The 25,060-nt window shown below is 52.5% G+C and overlaps 1 protein-coding gene across 2 annotated transcripts in view; it reads left to right on the top strand.

Moving 5' to 3' along the window:
- Window positions 1-5,645: 5,645 nt before the first annotated feature.
- Window positions 5,646-25,060, top strand: part of C9H11orf52 (chromosome 9 C11orf52 homolog) — a 208,442-nt gene continuing 189,027 nt past the window's right edge. Inside the window, exon 1 of one of the 2 annotated variants that reach the window (XM_069614297.1) lies at window positions 5,646-6,102. In XM_069614297.1, coding sequence (XP_069470398.1) covers window positions 6,060-6,102 — 43 coding nt within the window. In that variant the 5' untranslated portion in view covers window positions 5,646-6,059. The remainder of the gene's footprint in view (window positions 6,103-25,060) is intronic. The other variant, XM_069614296.1, reaches the window with a different exon arrangement.

The following is a 25,060-nucleotide window of genomic DNA, read 5'->3' as shown; positions in this document are numbered from 1 at the left end:
TGGGGGGAAACGGCGCGAAAGCAGTAGGGAGGAGCGTACGAACGGCGCCACGCGAAATAAAAGCCCAGGAAAGGGCAGGAAACATCACCTGCGGAAGGTGCAAAATTTAACAGCAAGGGGCCAGGGGGGAAACCCGGCCCCCAAGAAGGAACAAAAGGCCGGGGGGGGGTATAAGTAAGCCAGGAAAAGGATAGGCGGCACGAACCAGGTAAAGAGCTCACCTCTCTCAGGTAGGCTCTTAGTGCCTGGATAAGGGGAAGGAAAAACGTTTGCCACCCAACCCACCCTATAAGAATAACGGAAGAAGAGGGGAGCAGGCAGGAGCCGGAACGCCGAGTACTCTTTCGGTGCACGGTCCAAAAAGAAGGAGCAGGCAGATGTGGGAACGCCGAGTACTCTTTCGGTACACGGTCCAAAGCATGTCGTAGGCGGCATGTGCCCAGGAACGAAGGCCCACGGGTAACAAGGACGCAGGCAGAGCCTTGGGCAACTTCGAGACTGGACACAAGGTGCCCAAAAGCATATGGCAGTGTCTTGATTTTTGTTGTTTTGTATTTTCTGTAAGAAAATAAAATGCCTACGGCCTAAAACTTTTCCATAAAACCTAGTTGGTCTGTGATTTATTATTTAGGTAGGGATCTGGTAAGAAGAGCAAAGGGAGTCCACACTACTCAGCCTATGGGGGCAAAGAAGCTTGGCAGTTTCATCCCCCGAGAGGCTGTTGCAAGAAGGGAAGAGTGGCACTTTACAACCACTAGGTGGCATGCAGTAGGGAAGACTGGTGCATTCCATCCTATATTTCCCAAGGCAGGCTGTGGGATGAAGGGCTGGGATGAAGGGGAGACGCTTGGCAGGGTATGTCATATAAGTGACAGGCTGAGGGACGTAGGGGAAGGTGACAGAATGCGTCCAGCCATGAAAAGACTGGGGAAAGGTGACACGCTTAGAACGCTCCAGGCACTAGCGTGGCAAGCCACCCTGCGAGAGGGAGAAAAGCGTGGCACAGTCTGCCCAGTGTTTGGAGTGGGCAAGTAGTTGGAGGGGAGAGAGGGGCCAAGGGAGTGATAGAGAGGGAGGCTTGGCACATTCTGCCCAGCATTTGGAGTGGGCAGGTAGTTGGGGGAGGGGAGAGAGGGGGCAAGGGAAGCTTGGCACATTCTGTCCAGTATTTGGAGTGAGCGGGTGGTTGGAGGGGACAGAGGGGGGTCAAGTGATGGAGAGGGACGCTTGGCACATTCTGTCTATTTTTTTGAGTGAGCGGGTAGTTAGGGGAGGGCAAGTAGGGGGAGTGAGTGATTGGGAGGGAAGCTTGGCACATTCTGTCCAGTATTTGGAGTGGGCAGGTAGTTAGAGGAGGGGAGAAGAGGGGTGCAAGGGAAGCTTGGCACATTCTGTTCAGTATTTGGCGTGGGCAAGTAGTTGGAGGAGGGGAGAGAGGGGGCAATGATGGCGAGGGAAGCCTGGCACATGCTGTCCAGTATTTGGAGTGGGCAGGCAGTTGGAGGAGGGGGGAGAGGGGGCAAGGAAAGCGTGGTACATTCTGTCCTGTATTTGGAGTGAGCAGGTAGTAGGAGGAGGGGAGGGGGGGCAAATGATGGAGAGGGAAGCCTGGCACACGCTGTCCAGTATTTGGAGTGGACGTGTATTTGGAGGAGGGGAGAGAGGGGGCAAGGGAAGCGTGGTACATTCTGTACTGTATTTGGAGTGGGCAGGTAGTTGAAGGAGGGGCCGGGATGTGATAGGCAGGGAAGCTTGGCACATTCTAGCTAGTATGTGTCATTGCAAGGCTGTCAGGCTAGGAGGGAAAGGGGGAGGAATGGTTGGCAGACGCTTCACATGGTTCGACCAGTTGATGCACGGCCACTGTCAGACTACTGCGCTAACAACTGGCTCAGTGCAAAACATTAACAGACCATAACATCAGGGCTCATGAAGGCAAGGAAGCTTGCCCCAGTCCATCCAGTAAGAGCCATGCACAGACTGCGAGCATGAGGGTAGCGTGGCACACACAATGCGCCCATTGTATGCGAGGGATGTGGTAGGGGAATAAGCCGATGTGCCCAGTGGGTGAAACAGAGAGGCTGTGGCCTGAAAGGGGGATTGCCCGGTCCCCTGGACTGGGTGGCGTGGGTATGGTGTGGACACGCTGTGGAAGGGATGGAAGCTTGGCTGGTTCGCTGGACTGGGTGGCATGGGTAAGGTGTGGGCAGGCTGTGGGAGGGAAGGAAGCTTGCCCAGTTCCCTGGATAGGTTAGCATGGTTGTGGTATGGACCGGGGAAAAGGTGGCACGGACAGGCTGTGGGAGGGAAGGATGCTTGCCCGGTTCCCTGGACTGGCTGGCATGGATATGGTATGGACAGGCTGTGGGGTGGAAGGAAGCGTGGGTGGTTCCCTGGACTAAGTGGCATGGGTAAGGTATGGACAGGTTGTGGGAGGGAAGGAAGCTTGGCTGGTTCCCTGGACTGGGTGGCATGGGTATGGTATGGACAGGCTGCGGGAAGGAAGGGAGCTTGCCAGGTTCCCTGGACTGGGTGGCATGAGTAAGGTATGGACAGGCTGCGGGAAGGAAGGGAGCTTGCCAGGTTCCCTGGACTGGATGGCACGTGTAAGGTGTGGGCAGGCTGTGGGAGGGAAGGGAGCTTGGCAAGTTCCCTTTACTGAGTGGCATGGGTATGGCATGGAAAGGCTGCGGGGGGAAAGGGAGCTTGCCAGGTTCCCCGGACTGGATGGCACGTGTAAGGTGTGGGCAGGCTGCGGGAGGAAAGGGAGCTTGCCAGGTTCCCTGGACTGGGTGGCATGGGTATGGTATGGACAGGCTGCGGGAGGAAAGGGAGCTTGCCAGGTTCCCTGGACTGGGTGGCATGAGTAATGTATGGACAGGCTGCGGGAAGGAAGGGAGCTTGCCAGGTTCCCTGGACTGGGTGGCATGGGTAAGGTGTAGACACGCTGTGGGAGGGAAGGGAGCTTGCCAGGTTCCCCGGACTGGATGGCACGTGTAAGGTGTGGGCAGGCTGTGGGAGGGAAGGGAGCTTGCCAGGTTCCCTGGACTGGGTGGCACGTCTAAGGTGTAGGCAGGCTGTGGGAGGGAAGGGAGCTTGCCAGGTTCCCTGGACTGGGTGGCATGGGTAAGGAATTGCTACGCTGTGGGAGGGAAGGGAGCTTGCCAGGTTCCCTGGACTGGGTGGCATGGGTAAGGTATTGCCACGCTGTGGGAGGGAAGGGAGCTTGCCAGGTTCCCTGGACTGGGTGGCATGGGTATGGTATGGACAGGCTGCGGGAGGAAAGGGAGCTTGCCAGGTTCCCCGGACTGGATGGCACGTGTAAGGTATGGGCAGGCTGTGGGAGGAAAGGGAGCTTGCCAGGTTCCCTGGACTGGGTGGCATGGGTAAGGTATTGCCACGCTGTGGGAGGGAAGGGAGCTTGCCAGGTTCCCTGGACTGGGTGGCATGGGTAAGGTATTGCCACGCTGTGGGAGGGAAGGGAGCTTGCCAGGTTCCCTGGACTGGGTGGCATGGGTATGGTATGGACAGGCTGCGGGAGGAAAGGGAGCTTGCCAGGTTCCCCGGACTGGATGGCACGTGTAAGGTGTGGGCAGGCTGTGGGAGGAAAGGGAGCTTGCCAGGTTCCCTGGACTGGGTGGCATGGGTAAGGTATTGCCACGCTGTGGGAGGGAAGGGAGCTTGCCAGGTTCCCTGGACTGGGTGGCATGGGTATGGTATGGACAGGCTGCGGGAGGAAAGGGAGCTTGCCTGGTTCCCTGGACTGGGTGGCATGGGTAAGGTATTGCCACGCGGTGGGAGGGAAGGGAGCTTGCCAGGTTCCCTGGACTGGGTGGCATGGGTATGGTATGGACAGGCTGTGGAAGGGAAGGGAGCTTGCCAGGTTCCCTGGACTGGGTGGCATGGGTAAGGTATTGCCACGCTGTGGGAGGGAAGGGAGCTTGCCAGGTTCCCTGGACTGGGTGGCATGGGTATGGTATGGACAGGCTGCGGGAGGAAAGGGAGCTTGCCAGGTTCCCCGGACTGGATGGCACGTGTAAGGTGTGGGCAGGCTGTGGGAGGAAAGGGAGCTTGCCAGGTTCCCTGGACTGGGTGGCATGGGTAAGGTATTGCCACGCTGTGGGAGGGAAGGGAGCTTGCCAGGTTCCCTGGACTGGGTGGCATGGGTATGGTATGGACAGGCTGCGGGAGGAAAGGGAGCTTGCCTGGTTCCCTGGACTGGGTGGCATGGGTAAGGTATTGCCACGCGGTGGGAGGGAAGGGAGCTTGCCAGGTTCCCTGGACTGGGTGGCATGGGTATGGTATGGACAGGCTGTGGAAGGGAAGGGAGCTTGCCAGGTTCCCTGGACTGGGTGGCATGGGTAAGGTATGGACAGGCTGCGGGAAGGAAGGGAGCTTGCCAGGTTCCCTGGACTGGGTGGCATGGGTAAGGTATGGACAGGCTGCGGGAAGGAAGGGAGCTTGCCAGGTTCCCTGGACTGGGTGGCATGGGTATGGTATGGACAGGCTGCGGGAGGGAAGGGAGCGTGCCCGATTCCCTGGACTGGGTGGCATGGGTATGGTATGGACAGGCTGCGGGAGGGAAGGGAGCTTGCCAGGTTCCCTGGACTGGGTGGCATGGGTAAGGTATGGACAGGCTGCGGGAGGGAAGGGAGCTTTCCAGGTTCCCTGGACTGGGTGGCGTGGGTAAGGACAGGCTGTGGGAGGGATGGAAGCTTGGCTGGTTGCCTGGACTGGGTGTTATAGGTATTGTATGGAAAGGCTGTTGGAGGGATGGAAGCTTGGCTGGTTCCCTGGACTGGGTGGCATAGCTAAGGTGCGGACACAGGGGCAGCAGGCTGTGGGAGGGAAGGAAGCTTGCCCAGTTCCCTGGACGGGGTGTCACGTGTAAGGTGTGGTCAGGTTCTGGGAGAGAAGGAAGCTTGTCCGGTTTCCTGGACTGGGTGGCATGGGTGAGGGAGGAAGGTGGCACGGGCAGCAGGCTGTGGGAGGGAAGGAAGTGTGCCTGGTTCCATGGACTGGGTGGCACGGGTAAGGTATGGACAAGGAGGAAGGTGGCACGGCAGCAGGCTGTGGGAGGGAAGGAAGCCTGCCCGGTTCCCTAGACTGGGTGGCATGGGTACGGTGTGGGCAGTGAGTGAGGAGGGAAGGTGGCATGGGCAGCAGGCTGTGGGAGGCAAGGAAGCTTGCCCGGTTCCCTGGACTGGGCGACGTGGGTGGCATGGGTAAGGTATGGACAGGGTGTGGGGTGGAAGGAAGCTTGCCTGGTTTCCTGGACTGGGTGGCGTGGGTGGAAGGAAGCTTGCCCGGTTCCCTGTACTGGGTGGCGTGGGTAAGGTATGGACAGGCTGTGGGGTGGAAGGAAGCTTGCCTGGTTCCCTGGACTGGGTGGCGTGGGTAAGGTATGGACAGGGTGTGGGGTGGAAGGAAGCTTGCCTGGTTCCCTGGACTGGGTGGCGTGGGTGGAAGGAAGCTTGCCCGGTTCCCTGGACTGGGTGGCATGGGTAAGGTGCGGACAGTGAGTGAGGAAGGCAGGTGGCAGGGGCAGCAGGAGGCAAGGAATCTTGGCATAGCCCCTCCAGCGGGTTCCACCCACAAGCCTCAGGGGAGGCGGAAGCTTTCCTGCGCGCCTCCAGCAGGTGTCCTGGACCGGATCCCGTGGCCAAAGGAGGCGGGAGCCGCCCGGCCCCTCCCGCCCAGCGCAGGTTTGCAGACGCTCGAGGGTGGGCCAAGTGCGGGGCTGGGAGCAGGAAGCAGAAGCGGCGGTTCCAGGCAGGGGGAGACCGTCCTGGAGGCCGGACCCTGCACGGGCCAGAGTAGATCACACGGGCGGACTTTATACGAACTTCTCTAATTTAAGAAACTCGAACTAATCCGGCGTCTCCGCCAGGGAGCAACCCCTCGGCAGCCTCCCCTGCACTGAGACCCAGGAAATGCTGCTCCAGCTCCTAGAGGCGTGACCCCTGACTGGACGCCGCAGCTCACAGCTGCTGTGCAAGGTGCTGGCTGCTGCACCCCACTGAGCCCCGCGGCACACCCAGACGAGCACCCGCCCCTCCATGGAGGAAGGGGCAAGATGGGGAGCACCATTAGAAAACTCATGTAAGTACTTGGTGTGCAGTGGGGAGCAAATACCGATAGGGGAGACAGCCTCCCCCATGGACAGCTTCAATTGGTCCCATTTACTTTATTGGAGTCTCCCTCGTTGGATTTGACTTGTACACCTCATAATTGGAAACCTCACTGGGGTTGAGTATCACACTTTAGAGCCCAGTATCACTCATTGCGTTTTGATTCGCGGACTAGCCCCCGTGCCAAGTAAAAATGGCTCACTCTGAATTGCATAGCGCCTCACACCTGGTAATCCACATGTATTCTGTTAAAACATTAGTTTTTGTTCCAGACCTCGTAAAGCCCACACAAGGGAGGGGGTCTCGTTCACCTTGGTGTGACTGGATGGGATATTTATAATGGTATATTCTTAATATAGCGCTTTACAGAGAACCTATTTGCATGCGGTTATCACCCAACCTGAAGTTGGTACTCCTGCATCGACCCCGGAAGGGTGAAAGGCTGAGTTGGCCTTGCCGGGATTCGAACTTGCGACCCGCAGATCACACTCAGAGCGCAGCAGCACTCGCTTAAGCTGCTAAGCTATTTTATTGGCATATCGCCCATTCAGTCCTCATGTTTACAAAGAGCTAACTGGCAGGTTCTGGGCTAGGAAGTCAATTAGACCTTTACCACCCGTGTCTAGTTTCCATTCCACTTATCATATGGGAGTGTATCTGAAATCAGGACAGCGAGCACGTGTGACAATGACAATTGCATTCTGGGACTTGTAGTTTCATTTTTCTCATTCTAAGAATAGACCTATACGTCCCATCATGCAAAGTTAAAATACAGGATTGGCTCAAGGTTTCACTTGGCATTTATGAGCCTGTGTTCTTCCTTGTCCAAAAAAAACATGTTATATCAGGAGACTTCTTAAGGAGAGTTTGCCAAGAAAATTAGGAGTGTGTGCCTCGTGTCTAAAACGCACACTGTGTGATGTAATACCAACTTCCTTGCACTTGACCAAAACGGTGTGATCCTGGGCAAATCATTTCAACTCCCTGTCTCTCAAGCCCCAGCTCTTAAATCTGCCAGAAACTGCGGCCAGTTAGGGGTTAAACGGGTCTCTATGAAAACGTGCAATTTCCACCCGCCACTGAGACCTATGCCTCCCGGTACAGCATCGCCCCTGCCATAGACGTTCACTTCTCAGTGAATTGCATTCTGGGAGTTGTAGTTTTGTTTCATGGACTAGATAAAGCGCAGGACTGGAATCGGCTGTGCCCTTTGGCATGGAGTCATCTGACCGTGGCTGCTACGATTGTGAACTTTTGAGTGTTAACAGTTCGAGGTTTGCCTGGACAAAGCAATGCTCGGTCAAGCCCTGCCAAGAGTCCGGTGACTCGAGGAGGGTGATCTTTGGCTGTGGCATTTCCGGGTATATGTGGGAGTTTCTTTTGGACTCCTATTCCAGGCCGCACCTGTTTCAGTGCCGCCACAGGTGGTGCTTGGTGCGTCCGTCCTTTGTCTCCCTATAACTGGGCCCGGGGTGGTCTAAATATACACGGTGACAGGTGCGGCCGCTCCAGGAAGTCGCGTGCCTCCAAGTGACTCTTCACGCCAGTGAGAGAGAGGGCAGAGTGTTTGCATGGGACTCCCGCATGAGACACGTGACAAGCGAGGTGTGCAATTGCTGGCCTCACCTGTACGTCCCGTGTGCTCCAGTCACAGGAACATCACGAGGATATGACCCTCCTCTCGGGGAGCATGGGGGCGTTGTATATCATGCACAGCACGTACTGGTTTGTTTCTTGTGTGTAAATAGTAGGCCAACTCTCTGTGGCACGTATTTTATGGACCTCCAAATGCTGAAAGGCTGAGTCGAAATTGTGATCCACTGATCTTTTACATCATGCGCCCACCCACTGAGCGATCCATGCTCTCACGCAAGCTACCCTACCAGCAGGGGAGTTGCTAGGTCTGGAAAAGACCCGGGGCTACGCTGATGTTGGAACTGTTGAGATTGGGAGCGAGCTAGTCTTTTGGCTGTAGCTCCTGAGATTCTATCCGGGGCTACAACCAAAGGATCAGGGGCTACAGCCCCCTTAGCCCCCCGCTAGCAACGCCCCTGCCTACCAGGTTGTATAGCACCTCACACGGGACTCCTTGTTCTAAGTGCTGTTATAATAGATTCATGTTTTATTTCCATCTGTGAAGCGCACAATCGGCGCTGTTGCAGAAAAAAATTGCTTAGTTCCAGGGAAGTGACAGTGCATACATTAGAGTAGGGTACAGTACACCGTATAGGGTAACGGGGTATACATTGGAACAGAATAGCGTAGCTTAATTGAACCGTTTAGTTTTAAGAGCTTTCCTGAAGACTGTGTGTAGGTCGCTTCTATTCTAAGGTCTGTGGGTAAAGCGTTCCAGTGTTTGGAAACTGGCTCCCCCCCAGCTTTAGCTCTTTTGAATGTGGGGACAGACATCCTGTTCTGCGTGGTGTGAGCGGATGGGTCTGGAGGGGGAGAGAGGAGTCCTCTTTTTCTGTTGGGTAGGGCGGTGCAGTGCGTGAGATGTATTTGTGTGATAGCCATAGTTTTGCATAGAATCCGTTCCGTGACTGGTAACCAGTGTGCTTCCCTCCTTGCCCGAGAGACATGTTCCGTGTTAGGAATGCTAAGGGCAGTCCTGAGAGCGATGTTTTGTGTGACTTGTAGTCTATGGAGGTTTTTTGTTGGACGTGCCCCGGAGTGGGGCATTACAATAGTCAAGTTTCACACTAATTGTGGCTCTCGCTATTGCTAAATGGTTGCTCTTGGATATGTATGGTTTCCCGGCATTAATGATTTTAGCAGTGAACGCTGAGGATGCAATCGCACTCGCATGGCGTGTCATGGGTAGGGTTGAAGCAATGAAGACCCCAAGGGTTTTGACTGCTGGGGATACTTTTAATAGGTGTGTTGACAATGATGAATGTGTGGTATTGCGGGTCCACTTTGTTAAGCAGTTCTTTGGGGCCAACAATGAGGATGGTGTGATTATGCGACTTGGAGGTACTCTATCGCCTCCACAGGGATGACTGGTAGAGTAGGCCCTGCCAGCACTTAAACCAGTGCTTGCAGGCTGCACAGAGATCGCGGCCGCAAGTGCATAACCCGCAGAACTTACTTGCAGGCGATTAAACCCCCGAGTATGGGGGTGTGATGTTCATATGCATCAAGCTGGAGTTGTTTTTAAGTTTGAGCTATTATGTGGCTTAGCCTGCCACCTTCAAGCCACACCCATAGCATTCCAGTACAGGTAGGGAGAAATGGCACACAAGGAAGGGGGGGACACAAAGCATGTAGGTGTTTGGATATTTGCCCACCCATTGACCGCCCATGGCCATGCTAATCTCTATGGCCATTCCCACCCAGTTCCTGACCCTCCCCGCCCAAAACACCCCCTGGTGGGAACTTTCAGATCACTTTTATCAAGCCTTGCCATTAAACGATGTGCTCCATTGCCTGCCAGTGTTTTTCCAAAGCAGTCTTCTGCTGTAATAAAACTGTCAAAACCGTGTCTACCTTCAGCCACTCGATTTATAAGCACTATGAGTGTACTTCTCTGAAGTCCTCTGAAAGCAAGCATTGGCAAAGCCAACAGTTTTGCCTTGTGTATAAGTATTAGGACTTTGCCAGGCACTTCCATTAAATGCCAATCTACTCGCATCATGTTGCGCTTGCTACCACCAGTGGCCAGTTAAAACCACAACGGCAGTGCCTGGCAGGTGCCTTTCCCATGCCTACACAAAAGCCCAAACTGTTGGTGTTGCCAATGCTTGTTGTCTTGGTCAGTACTAAGAGAACAAAATGCCTTCAAATCGTTGAATTGTATACTTTTTAAGTTCCGTTCGTCTGAGAAATGTTATGGCTTCTTGCCCAACCGGTCTGGTCTATTTACTTTGTTCCAGGTGTGGAAGTCTTTTCCTTTGTGGTACAATTGTGGTATGAAGCTTTGTATATGACGACTAAAGACATGTTCTGATACAGCCTGCATGCAACCTCTGACCCTCCAGGTGTGGCTTTTGTTTTAGTCTACAAATCCCATGATCTCTCTCCATTGCCTAGTCTGGCTAGGGCTGATGGGAGTTGTAGTCCGAAACACACGGAGGGCCGAAGTTTGCAGACATTTGTCAAGCAGGAAGACACAGTGTCGCACTTGAGCAAAAATTGTGATACAACAGGACTGTGTTCTTTTGCTGAAAGTGTGCTTTATTCCTCCCATTTGGCACCAAGTGCGGTGGATGTGTTTTGAGCAAACTCATTGTGACAATACAAAGCACACAGAAGCGCAATCAGACGTGGAGTACAGCGTGTTCTCTGTTACTTGGAGTGGGCTAATGGGGGAGGGGGGAGCCTTGTAGCCACAGTGGTTGAACGTGCCTTGCCTATTAAAGGTTTTAACGAATGTATTTTTGTCAACTTTCATCAACCTATGGAGAGCGTTGAGGTCCCGACCCCCTTTCTTCTAAAGCCATTATGATATCAGAACATTCCCTGGGAGTCTTTAAATGGAGCATTCGGGCAGGGCGAACAATAACGCTCTTAAATCCTAGTTTGGGATGTGAAGGGTTAACGGGCAATTGTGTACTGTCTTCGGATAGGAGAGGCAGGTGATAGGTGCTGTCGGGAAGCAGTGACTGCAAATTAAGCCCACGTTCTGAGGGAAGTCAACAGGGGTGTAGTCGCAACATTCAACATTGAGTGAATTGACCCGAAACGTCTGTTGTAGAAGCCGATTTTTCCGCACAATTTCAGTGAAGTGGAATCCGGCTTGGGTCTATTTAAGCAATAAGCTGCGAGCCGCGGGGGCATTTCTGAGTCGGGTAATGGCCCGGGGCCCATAGTTACAGACCGGAGTGAAGCGAGGGCCTTAACGAATGCCCCGGGGCATTACCTGACTCTGTAATGGCTCAGGGCTTATTGCTATTAGTACCCTGACCCGCAAGACCAGGGTACTAATAGCATTGTTTTTCTGTTCCGAAAAGCTGTCGGAACAGAAAAAAAAGTCACAAAAATGGCCGTCGTAGAAGAGAATACAGAGTCCATTGGAGTCCGTTTTCCCTTTCCATGGCGGCCATCGGGAGCGGACGCGCTTGGGACAGAAGTGTTCCCAGCGCGTTCGCTCTCAAAGAAGGAAAGTGGGGTTGGGAGGGTCCCATCTGGCTTTGCGTGCCTGCACCTATGGGTCCTAAGCCATGGATACGGTGTTGGCTGGCTTTTGTGGACTGCGACAGGCCTTGACGAATGGCACTGACTTTTCCCAGCTCCTGTCTGATATGCAGCAACAGACCAAATATATGTCGGACCTGTTTTGCGATGGTGTTCGGGGGACCGCAATGGCGATGGGTGTAAGGGATTGGAAGTCAGAAGGGTCCCAGAAGCCTGCTGCCTTGAAACTCCCCTTTGAGGGTCGGAAATTGTTTGGAGGCGCTCTAGAGTCCAAGGTTCACCGGGTCTTTAAGGCCGATAAACATGCCGACAAGTTGTAAAGATGGTGGCTCCTGCATCAGCTTGTGGTTTCTGTCCTCCTCGCAAGTCTTATGGCCCTCGTCCCGGGACGGATCGGAGGAAGCTCGGTTTCAGGGGTCCATTCCGTCATCCGAGGTCCCCCTCCCCAAGCCTCAGAAGACCTGATGCCCAGTCATGGCCGGTGGGGGCGGGGTGCGGGGTTTGTCACGCTCTTCTCATGTCTGGTCTTCTGACTCCTGTGCCCGGTCCACAGTTCGCCTGGGCTACCGGCTGGAATTTGATTTCCCGCCACCCCCAGTCCGGTGTCCAGGTGACTCCCCTGCCCAGGGACTTTGGACTTCCTTGCACTGGGCTGTCCTGGACCACCTTCACAAGCAGGCCGTGGTCCCAGTACCATCGGGCCAGAAGGCGTCTGGCGTCTATTCCCATCTGTTTCTGGTCCCCCAAGCCTGGAGGTCTCTCCTTTTGTCTCATCAACCTACGCAAACTGAATGCCTTGGTTCGATCTTGGCACTTCAAGATGGAGACCCTCCAGTCTGTCATTCGGGCAGCGTTGAGGGGGGTTTGGCTGGTTTCTCTCGACGTACAGGACGTCTATTGCCATGTCCCAATCTACCAGAGTTGTCCGCAGCTCCTGAGGTTTGCTGTCGGGCCATACCACTTCCAGTTCTGCATTCTGCCCTTCAGTCTCAAATAGGCACCTCATGTCTTCAGAAAGCTGTTGGCTCCCCTGGTGGCCTCTTTAGACCTCGCTGGGATTCAGGTGTCCCCCCTACTTGGATGATTGGTTGGTCCGGGCCCACACCCGGCTTCAAGCGGTGATGCATCTGCGCCTTGTATGCCGTGCTCTGGTCCAGTGGGGGTTTCTACTCAATCTTCCGAAGTCACACTTGTCTCCCTGGCAGACTCTTCAATTCATCTGGCCCAGTTCGGTACCAGGGAGGGGTTGGTTCGGCTCCCGCTGGACATGGCCTCCCGGCTGCAGTCACTCCTGAGAGTTCTCAGTCGCAGGCCTTGTGCTTCGGCCAGCAACCTTCTGGTCGCCTGGGCCCTGCAGCATTTAAGACCGTTGGTGCACCCTCGTCTGTCCCACTGGAACCTGGTATCCCTTCTGTACGACTCCCTTGTCCTGGTCTCTCCTAGCCTGTGGGCATCTCTTCGCTGGTGGTTGGTCCTGTCTCATCTCCACAGGGTTGTGCCCTTGTCCTCGACATTGCCAATCATGCTTGCCACCCATGCCAGTGGCCTGGGCTGGGGGACAACTCTCCTGTACTTTCCTCATCGGGGGCATTGGTCTCTTCTGGAATTGGGGTGGTCTTCCAATTGGAAGGAGTTGGCTGCTGTTCAGCGGGTCCTGGTGGTCTTCCGACCTTCGATCTGGTTCAGACAGACTACTGCTGCCCTGGCTTATGTCAACCATCAGGGGGACACGAGGTGCCGCTCCTTGGAGGATCTTGCTTTGGCCATTGGTTCCTGGGCAGAGATTCGCCGGGTCTCCTTGTGGGCGGTCCACATCTGGGGGGTGGTGATTGTGACTGCAGACCATCTCAGCAGGGTTTTTCCGGTCTCTGGGGAGCTGTCCCTTTACCTGAGGTTTTTCTGGAGGTGTCAGCGGTTTGGAAGTCCCTGGTTGGACCACTTTGTCTCGCCCTGCAAAGCTCAGCTTCCCCAGTTTTGCACCAGGACTCCATCCTCAGGGCTCTGGGGATGTGGATGGTCTTTCCTTGGCATGGCCCCCAGGATTTCTTTATGCCTTACCTCCGATTGACTCCAAGGGTCATCTGCAGGATCAGATTGTCTCTGGGGGTGTTTATCCTGGTGGTCCCTTACTGACCACGACAGGTGTTGTTCCCATGTCTTCTGGAGATGCAGTTGGCTCCTCTGTGGGTGATGCTCAGTTGGCAGCCTCCCTTGAGGGTGGGCGCTCCCCCCTTCTCTCTCTGGTGGGGGGGTATGGAAACTGAGAGGAGGGGTCTGCAGGCGCTAGGCCTTTCGGCAGCTGTTACTGGGACTGTCCAGAGGCTTCCCAGGTCCTCTATGCCGCAAGAATCACTGAAGCAGCATGTGCTTCACGTGAACTCTTCAGAGTAGCTAAAGAGATTTCTGAGTGCCCTGTGGGGACCTCTGTTCCTTCACCGGATGCCCAGGTTAGGTGCAACAAAATGAGCACCTTTCTCTCAGAAAAAATTCTTGAGATTCGGAAGGGCATCAAGGATCGGCAACGTGAAGGGAGCACTGGATTAAAGGGCTTGAACACTGACACAGCCCAGCAGCTTGGGGTTAAGCTATTTAAACTAGATCATATTGATGAAACCTCTATTCAGATTGCTCTGCTTGGCCTCAAATCTGCATCGCCTTGTGACGCGGTCCCTCTTCGCATCCTGAAAACTCTCCCTCAGAGTGCCCTTAGCATGCTGACTGCTGCCATACAGCGTTCTTTTTCTTGCGGCGTGGTCCCGGATGCCTTTAAGCATGCAGTGGTTTTGCTACTTCTTAAAAAATGCAACTTGGATCCACGAGTCTCGGGCAATTTTAGGCCTATCTCTCTGCTTCCTGCTATTATGAAGGTGATGGAGGTGGTTATTATGCCGCAAATCTAGAGATTTTTTAGAAACTGCCTGTCTCCATCCATACCAGTCTGATATCCGTCCCGTTTTGGGACGGAAACCTGTCATGCTATCGGCTGCTGCAGAACCACAGAGACTGAAGTTGTCATTTCTCCTTGATCTCTCTGTGCCCTTCGATACAGTAGACCACCATATACTGCTGGCTGGACTGGAGCAGGTGGGTTTTATAGGATCGATCCTGGCTTTGTTTAAGTCTTTCCTGGAGGGTCGTTTTCAGACGGTCTCTTTCCAGGGATGCTTCTTCTCTCTGGTCCAGCTGCTCGGCCCTGTACCCTCTTTTATTTAATTTGTATGCGCGTATGCTGGCCAATCTCATCTGACTGTGGTGTGCTCTTTTACTGTTAAACAGATGACACGTAGTTGATACTCCGACTGGACTCTCCCTTGATTGCGCCACCCAGCCAGTTGGGTGACTGTCTGGACAGAGTGGGCTCGTGGAGGGCAGCCAACTGGCTCCAGTTAAATGGTAATAAAACAGAGGTGCTTGTGGTTGGTCCTAAAGGTAGCGATCCCCTGTGGCGTGCACAATTCTGGCCAGAATCTCTTGGCCCCTGCCCGGTACCTGTGCGTCTGTTAAATGTTTGGGCGTGAAACTCCTATCTGATAGCTCGCGTGAAGCCCAAATCTCTGCCATATATGATGGGGCAGGCTTTGGAAAATTGAAAGCCCTGCGGAAAATTCTTCCTTTGCTCCCTCTGGAAAATTGCACTAACCTGGTAACTTCCTCTATAATGGGGTCTTCAGATTACTGCAACAGTATTTAGTTAGGACAGCCCAAGTATCAAATTCAGAGACTTCGAGTTCCCCAAAATGTGGCGGCCCAACTTGCTCTTCAATCTCCGCGATTAACCTCTTCCGCTGCTCTTCTTCTTCGGCTTCACTGGCTTCAAGTCGGGGCGAGAATGAGTTTAAGATTTTATGTACCGTGCATCGAGCTCTCCATAATGTGGGGCCTCACTATTTAAGGAAAAAACTGGCCAGGTATTATCCCGCCAGAAGCTTGCGATCAAAATTGCAAATTCCTAAATTTCGTTTACAAGCGTCTTGGGGGCCGATCCTTTCGGTACTGGCACCTACTTTATGGAACGCCTCGCCATTGCATCCAAGAGTTCAGACAGTATCCCTTCCTTTTAGGAAGTTACTAAAGACTCGTCTTTTTGGCTCTCACTGCTCCTTAGGTTGTGGCTTTTTCTGTCCTGTAAAACTGCTATTTATCAGCGCCTTGATGTCCTCTGGCTATAGTTCGCACTTTATAAATCCTAAATAAATAAGTCTTAGGACCGTAATTGGGCCAATTTTCTGTCTTGGTTTTCCCTGAGGGGTGTTTTGGCTCTAGGCTGTGGGCTGCCTGACGTTTGCAGTTTCTCCATGAGGGGGCTGAGAAGAAGTTGGCGGTCCCTACTCCCCGTACGGGCCTTCTGTGTTTTCTGGTCCCCTCTGGTTGAGGGGGGGGGGGGGGGGAAGAGCTCTTGTTTCTAGGTTCTTGAAGGGGGTGGCGGACTCTCGTCCTTTGGGTCCGGTTGGAGATCCTCTGTGGGACCTGCCTTGGTGCGGACTATGTTGCAACTGCCTCCCTTTGAGCATCTGGAGGATGTCGAGCTGAAGTGGTTAACTCTCAAGACTACCTTTTTGGTGGCTGTCACTTCAGCTCGCTGTCTGGGGGAGATTGTGGCTTGCATGTGCTGACCCCTGTTTTTGGTGGTCCGGGAGGAGGCCTTGCTCCTGCGGTGTGACCTTTCCTTTGTGCGTAAGGTGTCCTCTCAGTTCCATTGGTCACAGGAGGTGCTTCTTCTTCCCTGTTGGTCCTCGCCTGAGGAGGGGGGCTTGGCATTGCTTGGATGTCAAGCGGGTGGTACTGCACCATCTTTTCCAGACCGAGTCCTTTCGGCTCACTGACCATCTTTTGGTCACCATTGGGGCTGGTGGCTATGGACGCAAGGCTTCCACTCCTACTATCAGCTGCTGGATTACATCCTTGATTTTCCTTGCCTATGATTTTGCAGGTATCTGCCCGGCGGGGTGGGTTCAGGGCCGGTCCACTAGGGAGGCGGCGGCCTCCTGGGCTAACCGGCGGCCCTTACTCGACATTTCCCAGGCAGCCACGTGGGCTACTCGCAACACCTTCATCCATCATTAGCAGCACAATGTGAAGGAGCCCGTTCTACTTCCTTCGGCGTGGAGGTTCTGGGGGTTGTTTCTGGTTGAGGTGGTGGCCGAGGTCTTCGTCTTCCTGCTGGTTTTCTTCCATTAATAAATTGGTGTTGGGTTGGTTTAGCATTACCCTTGGTGGCTGTTGCTTTTGTGGTGTGCATGGGCACTCTTCCTGTTTTGATTTGGTATGGCTCAAAGGTAAGTACTGGGGTGAGGAAGAAGGAAGTGGAGGTAATGCCCGGATTACTTACTGGTAACCTTCATTATTACTAGTCCTGCTCTTCCTCGACCCAGTACGAACTACCCTTCCGTGCCTTCCGCCCGTCGGCGGAAGTTGCCAGTTTCTTGGCTTTGGTGTTACTGCCTTGGATTTGGTGAGTGGGAGGTTATACTTCTGCAATGGGAGGGGCCAGAAGAGGTCGGCTTATAAGATTGTTCCTGGAAGTAGAACATACCCTAAAATTAAATACTGGGACGAGGAAGAGTGGGACGAGGATTAATGAAGATTACCAGTGAATCATCCGGGCATCCGAAATGGCAGCTGGGCGCTGTACAAAAGTGCTTTTTGCGTTGACATAAACTGGCTTTCTCAGCGGGAGTCTGTTGAGATGGCATCAAGCCCAGTGTTTAAAAGCATTGCATGATTGCTTAAATGGGTGCTGAATAGTTACCCTAAGAAATGAAGTTTAAAGTGAAACATTGAAGTAGAAACGGGGTATAGCTAAGATTTTTGCCTTTGACAAAGGGGTCCTCATGTGTCCTGCTCATAAATAGTACCCACCAGGGTGGGTTCCTTTTCACATGTCCTTGCCGCCCCCTCTCTACCCCCCAAGTGCCTAAAATGCTGTCGGCTAATCGGTGAGCCTCCTGCTTTAACGAACAATGTTTGCATATTCCCCCCACCCCCTACTACAACTCTCGATTCATTAATAGAGCCCATGTTTGTGTTTATTTTTATCATTCACGTTTTTTTATTGCAGCCTCCTTCAGCTGGCCACCACATCACATGAAAGTTTTGTTTTAATGAGTGTCCCCTACATGGCTGTGCGCGCACTGCTTGCGTTATGCCTCACTTTTTAATGCTCGGTCCTGAATGCCTTGGCTCGTGATACCGGAAATATTGCTTCCATCTGAGGCGACCCTTTCTCCTTCTGGGCCCAGTGCCTGGTACGAGCCTGCCTCCGCCAGCCCAGCCCTTGTGAGTGTGAGCCAGGGCCGTAAAGCTCTGACCGGCCGTCATAAAGCAAGAGAGATAGCCAGGGTGTCTTGCTCGCCTGATTTTTGTCAAGCGTGACATTACCACCGTAGTAGTATCTTCGTGTTCCGGCCAATGAACCGCGTTCTAGGGCCTTGCGGAAGTGGAGGTGGTCGTTAATGGAGCAAATCTCGCGAGAGGGCTGTGTCCACAGCTGCGGAGAGCGGACTGAGAAGGAACGCCCTCCAGAATGTGCTCTGGGGGCACCAGGAACAGAGAGGAGATTGTTCCATGAGGAGCAGTTGTTTCTGTGTGGATGATAATGCTGGGGTGATGAAATGTGGCCCAGGGACAGTGCAGCAGAGCACTGTAAAGTAAACCTCCTACCAAGCAGCCAAAAAAGCTCTGTGCACCTCTTTGCAAGGAAAACAAGATTTATTTTGCATACAAAAGGAAAAAGGTGACGGAGGGTGCCCTACTTTATTTTACTTTAGATTTTTAGACGCTACCGAGTGGCCCAGAAGCATATGGGCACCGAACAGGGAGGGCAGGGGGGCACAATCTGATTGAACCCAACTGCCACAGAGCTCGCTTTTTGGGTTAGTTCAATGAATACAAGCAGTTAATAATCGTCACTCATGACACAACCAGTATACAGTGTTATCGCACCACCCTCATTGCTACCGCCTAGATGCTTATTACTAGTCCTTTGACCAATTAGCCACATCTAAACCTACCCCAGCCCTCTAACGCGTGGTCTCCTAATCCATCACCTTCGTTCCCTGCTACTTGATTGGCAAGTTACATGATGTTACCCTTCCAGCGGGCATAGTCACATGACATGCACCTGGTCATTAACATGAGCTCCGTGGATTGGTACTTTAGAATAAATAAGAACTTCTCTACATCCCAGACACACGGGTGGCCCAATCATGCCCCCCCCCCCCCAATAGCAGGACTACATTTGTTGGCCTCACCTCATGCTCCTTGTAGAACAAATCACAGGATGTTTCACTCCTTGTTCCCCTCCGTCCCCCTTATCGGCTGCCCCTCCTGGGAGTCCTTCCTGGGTCTCTTGGAAACCACACTAATCAGCTATAGTCTGATGGATGTAGGGGTCTTTGTGGGCATCTGGCAGTTCAAAAGGCACAGTCCATATTCTGGAGGGTGCAAGGGGCCTAAATATGGACCGGACTTTAAGCAGCTTGAAATCATTGCCCCGGCTCCCATGGACTAGTCCTTCTGGGACGGTTGTAGCCCTGTCCGTGTGTGGCGATTCACATCCCTTTTGGGTTCCGCAGGCCTACAGCTTGATACAATTGTTATTTTGTGTGTCTGGCCTTTCGGCCTCTACGTGTGGTTTCCCTGCTGGGGATATCAAAGTTATTCCCACCTCGTTGCCATCACCTGCAGCAAACTAGGACCCACTTTAAATATGGCGGTACCTCCGTTTTTTTTGTGCGTCGGGCACTAGGGCCTACGTTTGCATTGTTATACACTACATTTCATATCACTCGTGCCCTATATTCAGGCCTACCTAGGTTTCGCTGACTATTGGAAAACACTAAATTTGTTATTCCCACGTTCAGTGCTCCACAACCCTGCAGTCGTGCACATGCATTTCCTGATGCACTCTTATATTTTCTTAATCTAAATCGTTTGGGGGGGACATGGGACTGGAATATCCATCCCAACAGCACTGACAGTGAAGCCGGACAATGTTCGTAGCTGCAGGAATCCACTCTAACTGGCAAAGGCAGGTTGGTACTCGGTGATGATAACCAGCTGGTAGCCATGAGGTGCAGGTACGGAAGGAGAACCAGGATGACTGGCGTGGGAGAGGAGTAAGGCTGGCCGAGGCAGAGAGAAAGGGCATGCAAGGCAGAGCCAAGAGAAAGGAGGCAGGCAAGGTTACAATGGGAAGGTAGCAAGGAGCAGGAAGCAAAGGAACAAGGCAGTAGCAAGGCTAAATTGGAAACAAGTGCAGAATGCGGTAAGAATAAGGTGTGCTGTTTTACGATGTACCTTATGAATAGGAAGCTTGCTTTTAACAGCTTCCGGCATGCAGCTGTGGGGACGTGCTACCATGGCGACCAAAAGCACCTGTCCCGTTGCGCTCTCACGTTGCAGGGGGCGGGGCCTTCGCCACAATGTGTGCATACGAACATGGCGGCCACCATGGAGAGCGCGGCTCCTCTGGCCGGACTGCTATTGGTGTTTCGTCAACAGTCTTGCGCTAGTCTCCCAACAAGTTAGCTTCTTTTGGTCTTTGGTATGCTGTCGGTCATTATGTCGGGTCCTGTGACAAGGTGAGTACGTCTTCTGCCCTACAAGATGGGCAGGTTGCCATATACATGCCCAGGGATGCCACTCTACGGTCAGGCTTTTCTTCAGCAGGTCCTCTCAAATGTTCCCTAGCAGCCATTAGAGAGCTGGTCTGCACCTTCCGTGGTCCTTCTTCCCGCAGTGGATGGGGCTTTGGGCAGGGTTCTATCGAACCATTTTGCAGTGAATCTTGAAGTCCAAGATAATTCTTCAAGATGACGCAAGATGATGGTTCGAATAATAAGAAAAGGGTTTGGCGTCTTTATAGTCACTTTCCCACAGCAGATTGGGCCAATCCTTCTGTAAGGAGGCAATCCTTGCCACTGTAACAAGGATTATTTCTTTTGTCGGCTCCAATAGTGCCTTGTGTGCAAAAATTGGCAGTTGAGGTCTTGGGAAGTAAATGGGGTCCTGGTAAATCCAAGATGGCTGGCTACTCTCCATTACAGCACTGTCCTCCCTCCCCCTCCCCAACAATCACGTGCCTACCTCAGATCAAAGGGTCTCCAGTAATTATCTTCCTGGTCGGACTTCCCTATTATGAGGGCCCCCTGAACCTCCTACCTCTAAAGAAGGTATGGCCTGTTCTCCTGGGAAAGTGTCGCAGGTTCCCAGCCGATAGCCAAGCACTCCTGGGCAAGCTACCATCTATTGTGGGTGACACTCCACAGGCCAGATGCAATACAAAAAATTGCTTTGCGGCTGCAGGTCACTGGAAAAACTAAGTGGAGAGTAAAAATGGCATCGGATTGGGTTTTGGCAATTTTAACTGTATTTCCTCATATGCCGCTATATCTAACGAGATGTAGCTTCTATAGCTACGCTTCACCAAAGTACTGCCACTAGACAAGGCAGTTAAAGGGTTTGAACAGGTGTGCCAGTAGGCCGCCCATGGCTGTTTTGATTCCAGCAGCTTTCAGAAAGGCACATGTTACTCCGTCGCTGCCATCTTGCCAATTCTCATAGCAGCTGCTGCTGAGTCGGACAGGCCCAGCAGAGTACAGGGGCCCACTATATTGTTCAGCAGGGACCCTAGCAGAGCTCGCATTCTGAGTGCGAGAGCACCACCTCCACCATTTTGCAATCTAGCAAAAATTCCAAACCACTCGATTGCCCACTTTTGCAGATGCCCCTGCTTCCCCTGATTGCCCACCCTTGCAGATGCCCTGCTGCCTCAGCCATGCAGAGGGATTTCAGTTGGAAGTATGCAGCGACTTGACTTGAAGTCTGTAGAGGGTACAACGGGAAGGCCCACCACAGTCCCGCTTTCTGAGGTGGTGCAGGAGTCTGCGTGCCGTATTTTGGACATGTTGCAGCTGGCGGATGCGGCGAGAGGGGAGGTTGCGGCATACACTGTTATTTTAGTGGAGCCCTGAGTAGATCTAAGCTTTCACCACAGTCCGTTTGAGAACTAACCTGGAGATGTTGAGAATTTGCTTCAGACCTGAACGTGGAAAAAGCAGGAAGTGATTACTGGGTTAACCTTGGAGGGGGATGAGTGAGCGGTCCTCAACTAGTGTTGACTGATTGTGAAGGGGTAATCTTAGGCTTTAGTGGTGGAAGCCAGATGTTTTGGTATCCAAAATTGGGGGCTTGTAGTTGGTAAGTAGGATCTTGCTTTCCTCACTGTTTACTTTGTGTCCGTCGTCAAGCCTCCATAGGTGGGTGGCGGACATGAAAGGGTGCAACCAAGGTGGAGCAGAATCTGGGTTACACCAGCGCATGAAACAACGGTGAGACCGAAGGTGCAACAGGGGAGGTCAGGGTCCCATGGAGGTGATGAAGAGGAGCAGCGAAATCCAGGAGCCCGGGGAACGGTGCAATGGAGGGGGTTGAAGCTTGACCTGGAAAGGGGGTACAGTAAGAATCTGGGGTCTTGAGAAAAGGAACGAGTTGTTCCAGGAGAGTGCATGGGCCATACCATCAGCAGAGTGGAGGGAGGAATGAAAAGCAGCCGAGAGGTTTTCTCTATTGGCCATGAAGGAGATACTAGAAATCGGGCAACAGTATTTTTGGAAAGTGGGGAACTGAGGGTCAAGAAGGGTCTTTCAGGATGGCAGCAATGCTAGTGTTCTAGAAACATGGGGCGGCAAGGTGGTCGTAAGGGTGATGTTGAGAGTTTGGTCAAAACATTGAACATCTCTTGGGCATCCCGCTTCATGGAGGGGGATGTAGAGTTTCTTGGCGTTTCCGATCTGTCAAGTGGGAGAGGTTACTTCGTATGATTTCCTGATGGGTTCTAGAAAGTGCACTGGGTTTGAGCATGGGAGCCGACAGTTGTTTAGAGTTGATGCATTTTGGGGTTAACCATTGAGCAGGTTTTGAGAACAAGAGGACTCTAAAGTGGGCAGAAGCAGGTGGGGCTGTGAGAAGTCTCAAGGCTAAAGGCGAGGAATTTGAGGGTCAACCCTGCAGAAAGCTTTAAAGTTGCTGCTTCATGCAGGCCTGGTTAAGGAAGCCAATCCGAAACAAGAAGATTGCAATATTCTAATGAAGGAGTACAATGTATTGTGCAACATGCTAAGCAGTAACAAGAACCTCTGCGCACAAAATGAGTATCGCTGACCTTGGAGATCCGAGTTCTAATACCAGCCTTTGCACATGGCCAAATGTTGTGTGATTCTAGGCATATCATTTAACCTATTGTTTACTTCCTATTCTTGCAAAATGTGGTGTTCAACGCCCCCTCCCCCCAACGTTTCAGATCTTAGTTTCTGTATTTTGATCCCAGCCAGACCCCACACATCATAGTGTTCTGCGTTCAACGCCTCCCGTTCGAGATTCTCCTGATGTAACATAGAGGTCATCGCTCCTCGAACTTAAGACTGTGTGTTCAAGCCTCTATAGAGGTCTGGAACCTGTAGCTCTTCTATGGTTTGGACTACAAATCCCATGGCCTTCCACTATTGCCTTTGGCTGATGGGCATCTGGCGAGTTAAAGGTTGTGGACACCTTTTCTAGATGTTCAGACCTGCTCAAGCATCTTTGTTTAGGATTAAGTTCCAGGGGGCTGAGCCGAAGAGTGCTTGAGTAATTTCACCTAGAATTTAGGTTGTTATATGGAATTTGTATGGCACCTGATGCCATTGGTATGACCTCCAAGCCATGTGGGCGAACGCCCTTAGACGACCGAAGTCCGAGGTATGAGAATTGAAAGGAGGATTTTAGAATGTGTGTGTGCATTTTAGCCAGCACAAAGGAAAGGAGGGGCGGACAAGTCCCTGCTAGCGACCCATAGAGATCTGGCTAGTGGATGGGTGCTGTGGTAGACTGTCAGGAGAGTAGGTGAGTCAAGGAGACTGATAATGTGCCCAGCTGGACTGCATTTTGTTTTTGTGGGACTCTGCTGCATTCTAATGGCAGAGGTAATGTGCATTAGGAAAGAGTAGTGGATTGTGGCTGGCTCTGCCTGGAAGGGATACGGCCAAGTTCCATTGAGATGGAGTGTTATACATACCAGAGAATCAAGGCTGATATCTAGTTGCGATGAGGGGCTGCAAATCGTATTATACGGATTGATTGGAATCCTTTCCGTGCTGGCTATGTACTGTGTAGTTGTCTCCTCAAGTGACTCATCGGTGCCTCCACCTACGTGTCTGAGGGGTGATGGTCCACTCAGCAGATGGACTTGGTCAGTCAAGTTAAAGAAGGGCGAGTGCCTTCCGAAAAGCAAGGTGATCCTCTGTGGCAGATGTTAAATGGGATCGAGCTCCAAATAATGGGAACCTATTCTGGTTGATTTTGTGATGGTGATGACTAGTAGGAGAGCTGCCCGTGATCTCAGGTTTCTGGTGGTCCTGTAGGGAGTGAGTTTCTGCTGTAGAAATTATGGTCCTGTGTTGTGCAGACATTGGTGGAGGTTCAGGTCCTCTGTGGGGCATCCCCTGGGTGACCGGGGTGTGGTAGGGTCTGCCAGATTGGAAAGGTGTTGTGGCTGGGATTTGTTTGATGGGGAGAGGATTCTAATGGGTGGGGGGGGGCCTAAGGTCTCTGTGCCGGGTATTGTAGCTGGAGGCTTAGTGTATTGTTGGCGTTTGTCTGAAGAGAGCTCACGAAATCAGAGACCCCTGGGTATTGGTGGGTGTAGTGGTGTGATGGGTGAGGGGTTGAGACCCTGTTCTGAGTTTTGGATACTAAACTGGGAGAGGGGACGGAAGAGTGTGCAGGGCTGCGACGGGGGTGGAACTCCTACTTGTTTCCTCTCGTGAGGGAGAGGTCAGGTAACAGTCTTTTAAGGTTGGTGACGGAGTCAGGGGACTGAGTTTGAGAGGAGCAAGAGGAGAGCTGTCTGAGTGCCAGGTATTTTGTAAAGCTGGTAGAAGAGGGATTTCAATGATTCGGGTGGTTTGGGAGATTCTGTGAGGTGGTATGTCCGGGGGTAGAGGGGATGTCATGCGCCTGGAATTATTATTTAATTTCTTATATAGGACATTGCGCACCGGAGGCCTCTGCGCTCAACAAAAAAACAAGACAGCAGACCAACAAACCTAAAAGGAGCAAGATCGGGTAACGAAAGTCAGGTCAGTGGGGGTTAGGAGGCAGTTAATCCTTAGAATTGAAGAGGTGAGTTTTAGCTGCCTTCTTAAAGTTGGCAAGGCAGGGAATCTTTCTTATGCTGTGCGGGATTGAGCTCCAGAGAGTGGGAGCACACACACAAGCTTGTGCTATCAAAGCTTTCTAACTTGTGTTTTGGGGTGGTAAGTTTATCAAGCCTTTTAGAATGTAGGGTTCGCAGTACAGGTGCCTTATGTATACGCTTTATAAGGTACGCAGGTGCTTTACCTGAAATATATATCTGTGAGGGTTAGTATATTGGGAGTAATATGGTGACAGACCGGGAGCCAGTTTAGAGCTCTTCTAGCCTCTGTTATATGGTCCTGTCTGCTTTTCCCGCATACGGCTCTCGCGGCTCAATTCTGAGCCACTATGAGGATTTTAACATTGTCTTTTGTGGTGCCAATTAAAAGACTATGCGGTAGTCATTACTTGTATTGTCAAGTGCAGAGGCCACTGTGGACAAGTTTGTAATGGATAGGTAGGGCTTGATTTGCTTTAGGAGCTTACTCGCATAGGCACAGGAGGCCTTCACCTGCAGAACACGTTTCTTCATATAGGGCCCAGAGTCGAGTAGGACCGCTAGGTTTTCACATGGGAGCTTACTTGGCTCAAACAACTGCCTATTCATTTTTTGCATC

Source organism: Ambystoma mexicanum, chromosome 9 (assembly GCF_040938575.1).
Source record: "Ambystoma mexicanum isolate Mex_15411 chromosome 9, UKY_AmexF1_1, whole genome shotgun sequence".
In the NCBI taxonomy this organism is placed as follows: Eukaryota; Metazoa; Chordata; class Amphibia; order Caudata; family Ambystomatidae; genus Ambystoma; species Ambystoma mexicanum.
Note: the sequence above shows the minus strand (reverse complement) of the source record. Positions and strands in the feature narration are given on the sequence as shown.